The sequence below is a fragment of the Arachis stenosperma genome, chromosome 6 (assembly GCF_014773155.1).
Source record: "Arachis stenosperma cultivar V10309 chromosome 6, arast.V10309.gnm1.PFL2, whole genome shotgun sequence".
Classification (NCBI taxonomy): domain Eukaryota; kingdom Viridiplantae; phylum Streptophyta; class Magnoliopsida; order Fabales; family Fabaceae; genus Arachis; species Arachis stenosperma.
The window spans coordinates 70788518-70802351 of NC_080382.1; the positions used below are offsets into that span (position 1 = coordinate 70788518).

At 40.8% G+C, this 13834-nt stretch overlaps 1 protein-coding gene across 1 annotated transcript; it reads right to left on the bottom strand.

The window, feature by feature from the left end:
* Window positions 1-2904: 2904 nt before the first annotated feature.
* Window positions 2905-4698, bottom strand: LOC130934166 (uncharacterized). Its single transcript, XM_057863752.1, has 3 exons — window positions 4352-4698; window positions 3875-4030; window positions 2905-3706 (listed from the first exon to the last, which is right to left on the bottom strand). The coding sequence occupies exons 1-3, from the start codon at window positions 4696-4698 to the stop codon at window positions 2905-2907; spliced, it is 1305 nt and encodes a 434-aa protein (XP_057719735.1).
* Window positions 4699-13834: the final 9136 nt, after the last annotated feature.

Sequence of the window (13834 nt, forward strand, 5' to 3'; positions counted from 1 at the left end):
CGTGGCCACTAACATGGAATGGGAGGTAACTTGCAAAGTTAATGAGAAAAGTGATTGCCAATAACGCTCTGGAAACCATCATTGCCCACGTTAAGAGTCACGTTAACTAAGTTAACGTGAGCTCTAACATGAAGAAAGGACTTTCAGCCAACGTTAGTGACACTTAACATTATCACTAATGTTGGCCAATGATCATAAGTGGCCACGTTAGAGTCCACGTTAACTTGGTTAACGTGGCCTCTAACGTTAACAAGGGGAAGGAAGCCAACGTTAGTGACATTCAACATTGTCACTAACGTTGGCCTAAGGTGCAATGTACCACGTTAACTTCCACGTTAACTTGGTTAACGTGGGAGCTAACGTGAGAGGCAAGAATGGTCGACAACGTTAGTGACACCCAACATTGTCACTAACATTGGAAGCAACCACAAAACCCCAAGGAGCCACGTTAACTTCTACGTTAACTTAGTTAACGTGGAAGCTAACGGCAATGAGTGAAAGATGAGCCAACGTTAGTGACACTCAACATTGTCACTAACGTTGGAAATGGTTTGCAAAGCCACGTTAGAAGCCACGTTAACCTAGTTAACGTGGACTCTAACGTGAATAGGGGCATATTGGAACGTTAGTGACAATGTTGAGTGTCACTAACGTTCTCGAAGATTGGCACGCCTACGTTAAAAGAGCCACGTTAACTAAGTTAACGTGGACTCTAATGTGGGAAAGGGGGAGGCTCTCAACGTTATTGGAAAAGTTGAGTCCCAATAACGTATGCGAAGGACAAAGAGGCAACGTTAGTGGCAACGTTTGTGCCACTAACGTTGAGGTTAACGTGGCCTTTACTTGGGTAAGAAACGTTAGTGAAAAAGTTGAATGACACTAACGTTTTTGAACCCATTTTCTCACTAAATGTTAACACCTCTAACGTCTTGAGCTAAAGTCTCTGCCCACTTCACACTTTCTCTCTGCAAGTAAAACCAAGCCCAAGTGAAAGAAGAGAACTGCTCCAAACTGAAGATCCAAAGGCCCAAGACTTGAAGAATCAACTAGAAGAATAGAAGAGTAGTATATATAGGAGTAGCTTTGAATTATTTGCCAGAGGGAGAAAGAGTTCTGAAAGGAAAAAGCATTACTCTCTATTTTACTTTCTCTGCTCTTCTAGTTTAGAATGTATTCTCCATCTTTGTTTTCAGTTTTTAGAGCTATGAACAACTAAACCCATTTCATTGGGTAGGGAGCTCTGTTGTAATTTGATGGATCAATACTAGTTTTCTTCATTCTTCTTCTATCTTTTCTCTTGATTTTACTTGAAAGCTTTCGATCTTCATCCCATTGGGTAGTTATCTTGGAAAAGAAACTATTCAAACTTGGATCTCTTCTGAACCTTGAAAGAGGAATGAAGAGATCAAGCTAGAAATGCTTTCTCATGCTGGACCAAATTGGGTTTGGATGGATATGTGACTATAATCCTCTCAAAACTTGATTTGGGAAATACATGTGGTATAATCAGTGACCACACTTCATCTCTTCTCATGAGCAATTGACCAAGGAATTGGCTATTGATCAAGATTTGAGAGATTGAATTGCAAGAAATTGTAATTCAATCGATTAAGATTGCCAAAGATATCAATGAGTGCATTGATTGAGGAAGAGATGAAAATGAACTTGATCCGGAGAATTGCAACATCTCCTATTCCCAATGAACTCCCCAATTCTGATCTCACCCATTCTCTTTAATTTTCTGCGTTTATTTTCATGAGCAAACACCCCATTCCCATTTACAATTCTGCAATTTAATTTCAGTCATTTACTTCCAGTTCTTTAATTCTAGCAATTACCTTTCCGTCATTTACATTCCCGCCATTTTATTTTCTGTAACTCTCAACCCAAATTCTGAATTAGCTCAACTAGAACAATCTTCTAATTAAAGTTGCTTGATCAATCAATCCCTGTGGGATTCGACCTCACTCTATTGTGAGTTTTTACTTGACGACAAATTCGGTACACTTGCCGAAGGAAATTTGTTGAGAGACAATTTCCACCTGCATCAAGGATATGCGAAAGTGAGTGTTATAGGGGTTGTTGAAGTAGGGAGAGGAGATGCGGAGTGAGGCTTTTATAATGGGTGAATGGTTGTTGTTCGAAGGTGGGAAATAAAAGGGATTAAATGTTTTCCCACTTTGGAAAGTGGCGCCTAGCGTGGGAAGAGGCGCCAACTCTTTTCCTCATAGTGTCTTCTGCATGTGTTGAGTTCCAAAGTGCAAGTACACTTTGACTTCCTTGTTTTGTGAGTTGTTCACCATGTGGGCCCCATCTTCTCTCTTGAAAATGAAACTGATCCCATTAGTAATGACAAAATACCCCTTCACATTTCTTCTCATCAAGAAAGAATTGGTTTGCAACTGATGGGTGTCCATTGGGACATCAAGCTTAATTCCTTGGCATCTTAATAAATTACTTTCATCATTGTGTATTTAATGTGTTCATAAGAGTGGAATAACATAAATCCTTTCATTTTCTTTTGATCCCAACTCCTCTGAACTCATTAACTCACATTCATTTCTTGTCCAAAGTATTAAGTGCTTTCAACTTAAGTGGGTGAGAGGCCACACCAAACTTATCATTTTAGCTAGTCTTCAGCCCATTCACTCATTATTAGTCATGCATTATCAAGTTGCAAATCCCAAATAGAAAGAAATAAAAGAGTGTAAAAATGATCTACTATCAAAGCAAATATCAAACTTCCTAATCTTACAATTATAATCTAGTCCTAATTACAAAAAAATGAAACTATCACAGAATTTAAACTACTTCTAAGAAAGCAATTAAATCAAAAGGATAAAGTGTTGGGGTGCCTCCCAACTAGCACTTCTTTATTGTCATTAGCTTGATATTCCTTCATCTTTAGCTGAGCTTGTAGCTCACTCTCTGCTCCTCCAATGAGCCTCCCAAGTAGTGTTTGAGTCTATGGCCATTGACCGAGAAAGTTCTCTGAGTCTTGTCTTCCATGAGATCCACATGACCATAGAGAAACACCTTGAGTATGGTGAAAGGTCCTGACCATTGAGACTTAAGTTTTCCAGGGAAGAACTTGAGTCTTGAGTTGTAGAGTAACACCTTTTGTCCTTCAGTGAACTCTCTTCTTGCTATCTTTTGGTCATGCCACCTTTTTGTGTTCTCTTTGTAGATTTTTGCATTCTCATATGCTTGGTTTCTAAACTCTTCCAGTTCATTGAGTTGCATTAATCTCTTTTCTCCAGCAGCCTTTTCATCAAAATTGAGTAGTTTTAGAGCCCAGAAAGCTATGTGCTCTAATTCAACTGGTAAGTGGCAAGCCTTGCCAAATACTAGTTGGTATGGTGACATCCCAATGGGGGTTTTGAAGGCTGTCCTGTAGGCCCAAAGAGCATCGTCTAGCTTCCTAGACCAGTCCTTTTGTGAGTTTTCAACAGTTTTTTCAAGTATTCGTTTCAGCTCTCTGTTGGAGATCTCGACTTGTCCCTTGGTCTGTGGGTGGTATGAAGTTGCCACTTTGTGTTTTACTCCATATCTGAGAAGGAGTGCTTCCAATTGTTTGTTGCAGAAGTGTGACCCTCCATCACTAATGAGAGCTCTGGGAACTCTAAATCTGCTGAAGATGTTCCTTCTCAAAAAGCTTATCACCACCTTGTTGTCATTTGTTGCAGTAGCTATGACCTCTACCCATCTTGAAACATAATCAACAGCCACTAATATGTAGCTATTTTAGTAGGAGGTTGGGAAGGGTCCCATGAAATCTATTCCCCATACATCAAATAGTTCCAGCTCTAGTATGTATTGCTATGGCATCTCATTTCTCTTGGTTAGATTGCCAGCCATTTGACATTCATCACACCTTGACACCATTTCCTTGGCATCCTTAAACACTGTTGGCCAGTAAAATTTGGATTGGAGCACCTTTGCTGCTGTCCGTTCTCCACTAAAGTGACCTCCATATGCTGATCCATGGCATTGCCATAACACTTCTTGCCCTTCTTCATGGGATATACACCTTCTTAGGACACCATCAGTACACTTTTTGAACAAATAGGGGTCATCTCATATGTAGTGTTTGGCATCCTTGATTAGCTTCCTCCTCATGTGCTTGTTGATGTTTGTTGGTAACTCCCCAATAGCCTTGAAGTTAGTTATGTCTGCAAACCAAGGGGCTACTTGAATCATCATCAATTGTTCATCAGGAAAGCTTTCATTTACTGCAACTTGCTGCATTTCTTCTTCTTGTGGGATCCTTGAGAGGTGGTCAGCTACTTTGTTCTCTGCTCTGCTCCTATCTTTAATCTCAATATCAAATTCTTGGAGTAGCAGGATTCACCTTATCAGTCTAGGCTTAGATTCTTGTTTGGTAAGCAAGTACTTGAGTACTGCATGATCAGTGAACACAATTACTTTTGAGCCAATAAGATATGATCTAAACTTATCAAAAGCAAAAACTATGGCTAAAAGTTCTTTCTCTGTGGTAGTATAGTTCCTTTGATTCTCATTAAGGACCTTGCTAGCATAGTAGATTACATGTACTAGCTTGTCTTTCCTCTGTCCTAGGACGGCACCAACAGCAAAATCAGATACATCACACATTAGTTCAAAGGGAAGATCCCAACTTGGTGGTGCTATGATAGGTGCAGAGGAGAGTCTCTTTTTAAGTTCATCAAAGGCTACCATGCATTCTCTATCAAAAACAAAAGGAGTATTTAATGCATTTGCATATTTGCTATTTTAACTAGTTAATTTAGTTGGTTTTAGCTTAATTTCACTTATTATTACTAGAATAAACAAGCAATTTTGTGAGTTTTTCTCCATGAATTCATGAACCAAGAACTAAGTGAAATTTAGCATAATCCATGCAAATGATTCAAGAAGTTTATAAACAAGTTGATATGAATGATGCTCTTGAAATTCATTGCATAAGATGGCAAAACTTTGAGGAAGATTCTTTGGTTAATGATAGGTAATGAAGCAAGAAGGCAATGGAGCAAGAATTTGAGCAAGAAAGATTGGGGACATAGCAAGCTTGGCAAGGAGAAAGAGTCTTGGGCGTTGCCAACGTGCATTATCACTTGAGTGTTTGGCAATAACGCCAAGTAGCCCTGGAAGGTGAATTTGAAGCATCAAGCAAGTTGCCAACTTGAATTTGCAATGGCGTGTTTGAGGACAACGCAGGCAAACAACGCTGAATAGAAGACTTGGCCCAGGAAAGGGAGATGCATGTTGCCAACGCCAAGTTCTGAAGGCGTGTTCAGCAACAACTCCAGCAAACCTGGCAGCCTGACCTTGCCTCCTTCAAAGATGCATAACTTGAGCTACAAAGCTCTAAAGGAGGTGATTCTAGTTGGATTGGAAAGTAGACATCAAGAGCTTTCCAACCATATATCATAGTATGGGGTTAGCATTCATTTGAAGCTTCAAAAGCTGGCTTTATTTGGAGCCTCAGAAAGGAGCACGTTGCCAACGTGGGTTCTATAGGCGTGTTCAATGGCAACATGGGAAGCAATGTTTGGAGCTAGGAAAGAGCATCGAGCATGTTGCCAACTCAAGAAAGCATTGGAGTGTTTGGCAACAATGCCAAGAAGCTTTGGATGGTGAAGAATGGAGGTAGCACGTCGGCAACTTGGAAATACAAGGGAGTGTTTGCCAAAAACGCTGGTGAGCCTGGCAGCCAGACCTTACCCTCTTCAATGGAGTATATCTTGAGATACAAAACTCCAAATGAGGTGATTTTAATGGCGTTGAAAAGTAGACATCCAGAGCTTTCCAACCATATATCATAGTATGGGTTTGACATTCGTTTAAAGCTTCAAAATCGGGCTTCATTTGGAGCCTCAGAAACTGAACACGTTGCCAACTTGGAAGAGCAAAGGCGTGTTTGCTAACAACGCCCGCGATTTTGGTAGCCTGACCCTGTCTCCTTCAAATGAGCATAACTTGAGCTACAGAGATCTAATTGACATGCTTTCAGTTGCGTTGGAAAGCTGACATTCAGAGCTTTCCAGCCATATATAATAGTCTATGGTGGAGCACAAAATTGAAGCGAAATCATGGTCATCTTTATGCCCCAAGAACAAGGAACAAAGGGGTTGAACCTCCAAGGAGCACAAGAGCACATTGCCAACTTTCAAATCAAGTCAACAACACCCAAGCCAACAGCCAGGAAATCACAAGCACATTGCCAACGTGCAATAGCACTAGCGTGTTTGCCAATAACACCCACTGGGCCAGAATTGAGGTGAATGAGTTCTGCTTTCCTCTGTTTCTCATAAAGGCCAACACTTCCTCCATTGAGCCGAGAATTCAACAAGGAGAAAGCCCACATTGCTAACCCAATTGAGGATCTCTAAATGGATTGTAGGAGTAGTATAAATAGAGAAGAGTTTTGTACTTTAAGGGGAGCTCGCTCTTAGATTTTTTTTTAGACTTTTTATTTTTTTATTTTTTAGGACTCTTAGAAACTTTTACTTTTACACTTAGACTTTTTCTGTTTTACTGCTTCTCACCCATCTTCTATTTTTTTTTCTTTTGGCAATTTTGAATTTCAGTTTTCAAGAACTTCTTCTTCATTCTTCATTACTTTTCTCTACTCAATTTGAATGTTTATTTTTGCACTTGTTGTTGAATTTAGAGCTATGATTCACTAAACCCCATTTTCATTAGGGGGAGGAGCTCTGTTTATTTGAATGGGTTGATAACTCTTCTTTTCTTTCTCAATTCAAGTGGTTCATCTAAGAGGAAACTCTTGTTCTTCACAGATTCAATCACCATTGAGAGAGGGATTAATCTATATGAATTATGTGGTGAATTTGAGAAAGGAGCTACATAATTCAGTTTAGAGTTCATCCTTTCATGATTTCCTTGATCAATACACTTTGGTTGGTATGTGAGATGTAACTTTCCTTAGTTGAGATTCTGGAAGTTGTGTGGCTTGGATTAGAAATTAAACTTCATCTCTTCTCATGAACAATTAGATCACGAGAGTGGCAATTGGTTGTGTTGAGAGAAATTGAGTTACCAAGAGATTGGGACTCAATTACCCACTTTGCCATGGATCTATACCCATCATTGAGAAGAAATTGATCAACATCAATTCATGAGAATTTGCATCTCTGATCCCTAATGATCCTTTCCATCATTAATTCTCATTTCTTTTGCTCTTTAGTTATCTTGAATATCCACTACCCAATTCCCTTCTATATTCTTGCAATTTAGTATTCTTGCCATTTACATTCTGTTTTCTATTCCTTGCAATTTACCTTTCTACTCTCTACAATTCTGCAATCTTTCTATTCCTTGCAATTTATCTTTAATGTCATTTAAGTTTCTTGCACTTTAAGTTTCAGTTATTTACTTTCATTGTTCTTCTTTATTCTAGTTCTTTATATTCCTTGTTATTTAACTTTCTGCAATTACATTCAAGAATCAAATCTCATGAAATCAAAACCATGTTTGCTTGACTAAATCTACCATTTAACTAAAGTTACTTAATCTACCAATCTCCGTGGTGAGTTTTATTACTTGATACGACCCGATATACTTGCCGATTGTACGTGAATCTTAATTTTTACGTATCAGTATTTGAGACAAGTAGGTTGCTAAGGGGTTTTGCAATCTTTGAAAAGTCTTTAATAAACCTCCTATAGAACCCAGTATGTCCCAAAAAGCTTCTAATTGCTTTGACATTGCAAGGTGGAGATAATCTTTCAATTACTTCCACTTTTGCTTTATCTACTTCTATGCCATCTTTTGAAATCTTGTGACCAAGAACCACCCCTTCAGTCACCATAAAATGGCACTTCTCCCAGTTTAGAACAAGAGAAAGATGGTATAGACAATCAGAATATGAGTCCCCAAACACAGATAAGTCATCCATAAATACTTCTATGAACTTCTCAATCATATCCGAAAAAAATGGAGAGCATGCACCTTTGGAATGTTGCAGGTGCATTGCACAATTCAAAGGGCATTCTCCTATAAGCAAATACACCATATGGACAAGTAAATGAAATTTTTTCCTGATCCTTGGGATCTACAACAATTTGGTTGTAGCTCGAGTATCCATCTAGGAAACAATTATACTCATGTCCTGCCAGTCTCTCAAGCATCTGGTCCATAAATGGTAGCAGAAAGTGATCCTTCCAGGTGGCTTCATTAAGCTTCCGGTATTCAATGCACATACGCCATCCGGTTACCATTCTTGTGGGTATCAATTCATTCTTCTCATTTGCCACAACAGTGATCCCCCCTTCTTAGGAACTACTTGCACCGGGCTTACCCAAGGGCTGTCCGAAATGGGGTAGATCACCCCTGCTTGCCACAATTTCATAACTTCTTTCTGAACTACTTCATTCATAGTTGGGTTCAGCCTCCTTTGTTGCTGTCTTGAGGGTTTGGCATCTTCTTCAAGTAAGATTTTATGCATGCACATTGAAGGACTGATCCCCTTTAAATCTGAAAGTGTCCAGCCTATGGCATCCTTGTGTTGTCTCAACACTTGGATAAGTTCCCCTTCTTGCTCCTTTCTCAGACTTGAATTTATGATCACTAGGTAAGTGTTGTTAGCACCCAGATATGCATACTTCAAGCTGGGTGGTAAGGCTTTCAACTCTAATTTTGGTGAATCTGCATTTTTATTGTCTGTGGTAGTTGGCATGATTGAGCTCCTCATGGTTGCTTGTGGTAGTTTTCTATCTGGTGCTTGTTCCAGTTCAATGTTTTCTTCACATTGTTCTTCCTCCATAACTTCTTGAACTATCTGTTCCATGGTATCTACCATCATGTATTCTTCTATGGGTTCCTTCGGGTAGCTCATTGCTTTAAAGACGTTAAAGACCATTTTTTCTTCATGCAATCTCAAGAATAGTTCCCCTTTTTGTACATCAATGATGGCTCCAGTAGTAGCTAGAAATGATCTTCCCAGGATAATTGACATGTTGGCCTCTTCCTCCATGTCTAGCACAACAAAATCAGCAGGAAAAATGAACTCCCCCACTTTCACTAGCAAATCTTCCACCACCCCATGTGAAAACTTAAATGTTCTATCAGCCAATTGGAGTGCCATTCTTGTTGGCTTGGCCTCCTCAATTTTCATCCTTCTCATCATCGTTAGGGACATAAGATTTATGCTAGCTCCCAAATCACACAAAGCTTTCTCAATAGTGATGTCCCCTATGATGCAAGGGATTTGAAAACTCTCTGGATCTTTCAGCTTTTGAGGTAACTTCTTCTGTATGATGGCGCTGCACTCCTCAGTCAATACTATAGTTTCTTTTGCTCCCCAGTTCCTCTTCTTGGTTATGAGCTCCTTCAAAAACTTGGCATAGAGTGGCATTTGTTCTAATGCCTCAGCAAATGGTATATTGATTTGGAGTTTCTTGAAGATCTCTAGGAACTTAGAGAACTGGCCATCCTTCCCATCTTTTCTCAATCTTTGAGGGTATGGTGCCTTTGGTACATAAGGCTTCAAAACTGGTTTTGGTAGAGGTGAAGCTAGGATCTCCCCTTCATCCTCTTTTCCATGTTTTGATGCAACCTCTTCATGATTATCTTTGCTTGGGGCTCCTTCCTCTACAACCTTTCCACTTCTTAGAGTTAGCTTTGCATTCCCCTCTTGGGTTAGCCATGGTATCGCTGGGAAATGTGTGAGTGGAAAGTGGGATTTGTTTGGAAAGAATCCCTACTTGTGCTTCCAACTTTGAAATTGCTGCACCTTGATTTTTCAGATTTGACCTATATTCCTCTTGATTAGCATCTATCCTTCTGTCAGTTTGTGCTTGTCTGTCCATGAGGGAGGAGACTGCCCCTGAAATTTGGGATGATAGTTGTGCTATTGCAGCCTCCATCCTCTCAAAGTTGCTCTTAATTTTGCATGATTGCATGGTTGAGGATGGTGCATCTTGATTGAGGTTATTGTGTATGGGTTGGTTGTTATAGTATGAATTATTTTGTGAGTTATGGTAAGGTCTATGGTTTCCTGTTTGATGGTTGGGGTTGTGGGTTTGTTGATTTGATGGATAAGGCTTGTTGTGATCCTGGTTGTGGTTTTGTTGATTTTCCCACCCAAAGTTTGGGTGGTTCTTCCAACCTGGGTTGTATGTCTTAGAGTGTGGGTCATATGGTGTTCTAGATGAATTGTGCACATAATTAACTTGTTCCCAGTTACCTTCAGATTTTGATACATTTCCTTCTTGTTGAGGAGTTTGGTCTTGAATAACTGAGGCTTGGTTGGCCTCTATCCTCTTGGTTAGGGCTGCTATTTGTGCTGTAATTGCTTTGTTCTGAGCTAACAAAGCATCTACAGAATTGAGTTCTAGCACTCCCTTCTTCTGAGTCCTTTCTGAGGCATAGAAATACTCATTTTCAGCTACAATTTCAATGACATCTATGGCCTCTTCAATAGTTTTCTTTTTGTTGAGTGAGCCTCCTGAAGAATGGTCCACTGCTTTCTTTGCTTTATAGGATAGTCCCTCATAAAAGATGTGTAGTTATACCCACTCATTGAACATTTCCTGTGGGCATCTTCTTGTTAGATCTTTGAATCTCTCCTAGCCTTCATAGAGTGTTTCTCCATCTTGTTGTCTGAAAGTTTGCACCTCAGCTCTTAGCCTATTGATTCTTTGTGGAGGGTAAAATCTTGCAAGGAATCTGTTCACGACCTCCTCCCATGTAGTTAGGCTGTCCTTAGGGAATGATTCTAACCACTTTGCTGCCTTATCTCTGAGTAATAAAGGGAACAAGAGTAGTTTGTAGATGTCGGGGTGTACCCCGTTGGACTTTACAGTATCACATATCCTCTAGAATGTGCTGAGATGTTGATTATGATCCTCTTGGGCACTTACCCCATATGAGCAATTATTCTGAACAAGTGTGATAAGTTGAGGCTTTAGCTCAAAATTATTGGCATGTATTGTTGGCTTTAGGATGCTACTGCCACAATTCCCTAGATTTGGGTTAATGTAAGAGCCTAAGACTCTCCTTTCTTGCCCATCATGATTGACTGGGCCTCCCCTAGCATGGTTATGAACTTCTTCCTCATGATGATTCTCCATATTCTCCTCCATGTTTGTTTCAAAATACTCTTCTTCTTCCTCAGCACCAACGACTCTCTTCCCTCTTGCTTTCCTCCTTAATTTAAAGAAGGTTCACTCTGGTTCAGAATCAAAGAAAGTTGAAGCTCCGCTTCTCCTACCTGTCATACAAACAATTAAGATAAAAAGCAAGAAAGAAAGTGGGTGAATGAATCACTTTGTTAGAGTGGTTGTTAGTGTGAGTGGTACAATTGATCAATCAGTTAGAAGAGTAGGAATAGGGATAATCAAAGAAGAAGGAAATAGAGCTCAAAATAAAAAATATAAAATGCTAAATAAAGGAAATTAAAGTAACAAGGAAATTAAATTGCTTAATCTAGCTCTCCAATTAATTTAATCACTATCAAATTTAAGCCAATCCCCGGCAACGGTGCCATAAAACTTGATGATCCTCATTCACTACCCCCTTTTAAAAATTTAGTGAACGGGTTCTTTTGGCAAGCGCACCAAAATTATATCCAAGTAATAACCCACAGAGGAGTGGGATCGTATCCACAGAGATTGGAAAACTCAAGCAGTTTTAATTGATTGGTGAATTAGGCAAGCGGATCAATAATAGTGTGAAGTGCAGAATTGTAAATGGCATAAATGTAAATGACTAGAATATAAAGAAAAGTAGTAAAGTGCAGGAATGGAAATTGTAGAATGTAAATTGCTGAATCATAAATGACTTGAATGTAAATGGGAATGCGGAATTACTGAAGGTAAAATTGAGCTATAAAGAAATGGATAGATAAGAATGGGGGAATTCATTGAGATTGGGAGATGTTGCCTCTTTGGATCAAATCTAGCTTAGATCTTCTTCAATCATGCAATTCACTGACCTCTTGACTATCATGATTGATTGAGCCACAATCCCTTGGTGACTCAATCTTTCAGATCTTGATCAATAGCCAATTCCTTGGTCTAATTGCTCATGAAGAGAGATATGCTTGGTCCCTGATTATACCACACACCTTTGTAGATCCAGGTAGAAGGGGGATTATATGTCACGTATCCCATCACCAAAACCCATAATCTACTCAAATGTGAGAAGGAATTTCAAGCATGGTTTCATATTTTCTTTCCCAAGGTTCCCATGAAATCCAATTGCATTTAATCTCTTTCCCAAGATGATTGAATGCTAGAATGAAGAGCGAAATTCCTCCTAGCAAATCAAGAGAAGATGAAAAGAAGAAGAATTTCACTATTATCAATCCATCAATTACAACAGAGCTCCCTCTCTCATTGAGAGGGAAGTTAGCTACTCATAGCTTAGAAAGTACTCAAAAGTGGAATGTAAAAGTGGATCTAGAACTAACTGCTTAAGCCCTTCTTCAGTACTCCTTTGGAGTATATATACTACTCCTAGTAAAATAAAAGAATTACAAAAGTGAATAAGGAAAAATTACATTTTGGAGGGAAAGAAAGCACCCAATAAACGTGACCCCTTAGCTGGCGTGTGGCTGGCGCTTCTCAGGCGTGTCACCTGCCCTACAAAATGGCTTGGCGTGCCACGGTCAATCCTTCAAGTGGCACACTTGTCCTTCTTTCAACCTTGGCATGCCACGCCTTCAAACTCAAGTGGCACGCCATAGTGGCATTCTTGTGTTAGGCGTGCCACGCCTTCGAGCTCAAGTGGCACGCTCTTTGATTTCTCCACTTTCCTTGCCTCTGGAAAATTGAACTGGCGTGCCACGCCTAAAGGTTGGCGTGCCACACCCTTGTTGTGTACTTTGCTAAGCTCTCTGGAAAGTTGCACTAGTGTGGCACGCCCAGGGTCTGGCATGCCACGCCCTTGTTAGGTGAATGGCCCCTCTGCTTGTCTTCCTCTGAATAACACTGGCGTGCCACGCCTTGTTGCTCAAGTGGCACGCCTAAGTGAGGAATAGTGAATGGCGTGCCACGCCTTCGAGCTCAAGTGGCACACCCCATGTAATTGGCCTCTTCCACCCTCTCTGGAAAGTTATACCAGTGTGCCACGCATGAAGGTTGGCGTGCCACACCCATGATCTTGTCTCGTTCCAGTAAGTGGCGTGCCACGCCTTGGCCTTCAAGTGGCACGCCAAAGTGAGTTTTTGGGACTGGCGTGCCACGCCTTCGACACTAAGTGGCACGCTCAGTTCTTGCTTGTGTTGTCTTGTGCATTGGCGTGCCACGCCCGGTTGCTCAAGTGGCACGCCCAAGTGAGGTTGAGAGGTTGGCGTGCCACGCCTTCGACTTCACGTGGCACGCCTAGTCTTCACTTGCCTTCAGCCCCTTCTCTGGATCATTGCACCAGCGTGCCACGCCACGTTGCTCAAGTGGCATGCCCATATATTTGTGCACTCTTCAAGCTTGGCGCGCCACGCCTGGGTCTTCAAGTGGCACGCCAAAGTGACTTTCTGGAACTGGTGTGCCACGCCTTCGACACCAAGTGGCATGCTGTAGTGGAGGTTCTTCTTGAGGTAATGAGTTGGCGTGCCATGCCTGGGTCTTCAAGTGGCATGCCCATAGTAGTTGATGGAACCGGCATGCCATGCCCAGCCTGGCGTGCCATGCCCTTCTTCTGTCCTCATTTTTGCTCTCTGGAATTTATTACTAGCGTGCCACGCCCAGTCCCTGACGTGCCACGCCTACATGCGTGCTTGGATCTACCTTCTGGAATTTTGTACTGGCGTGCCACGCTTGGTTCCTGGCGTACCACGCCAGTGCATTTTTGTGGCATTTGCCCTCAAGTGGCACGCTAGTTTCATACGCCCAGC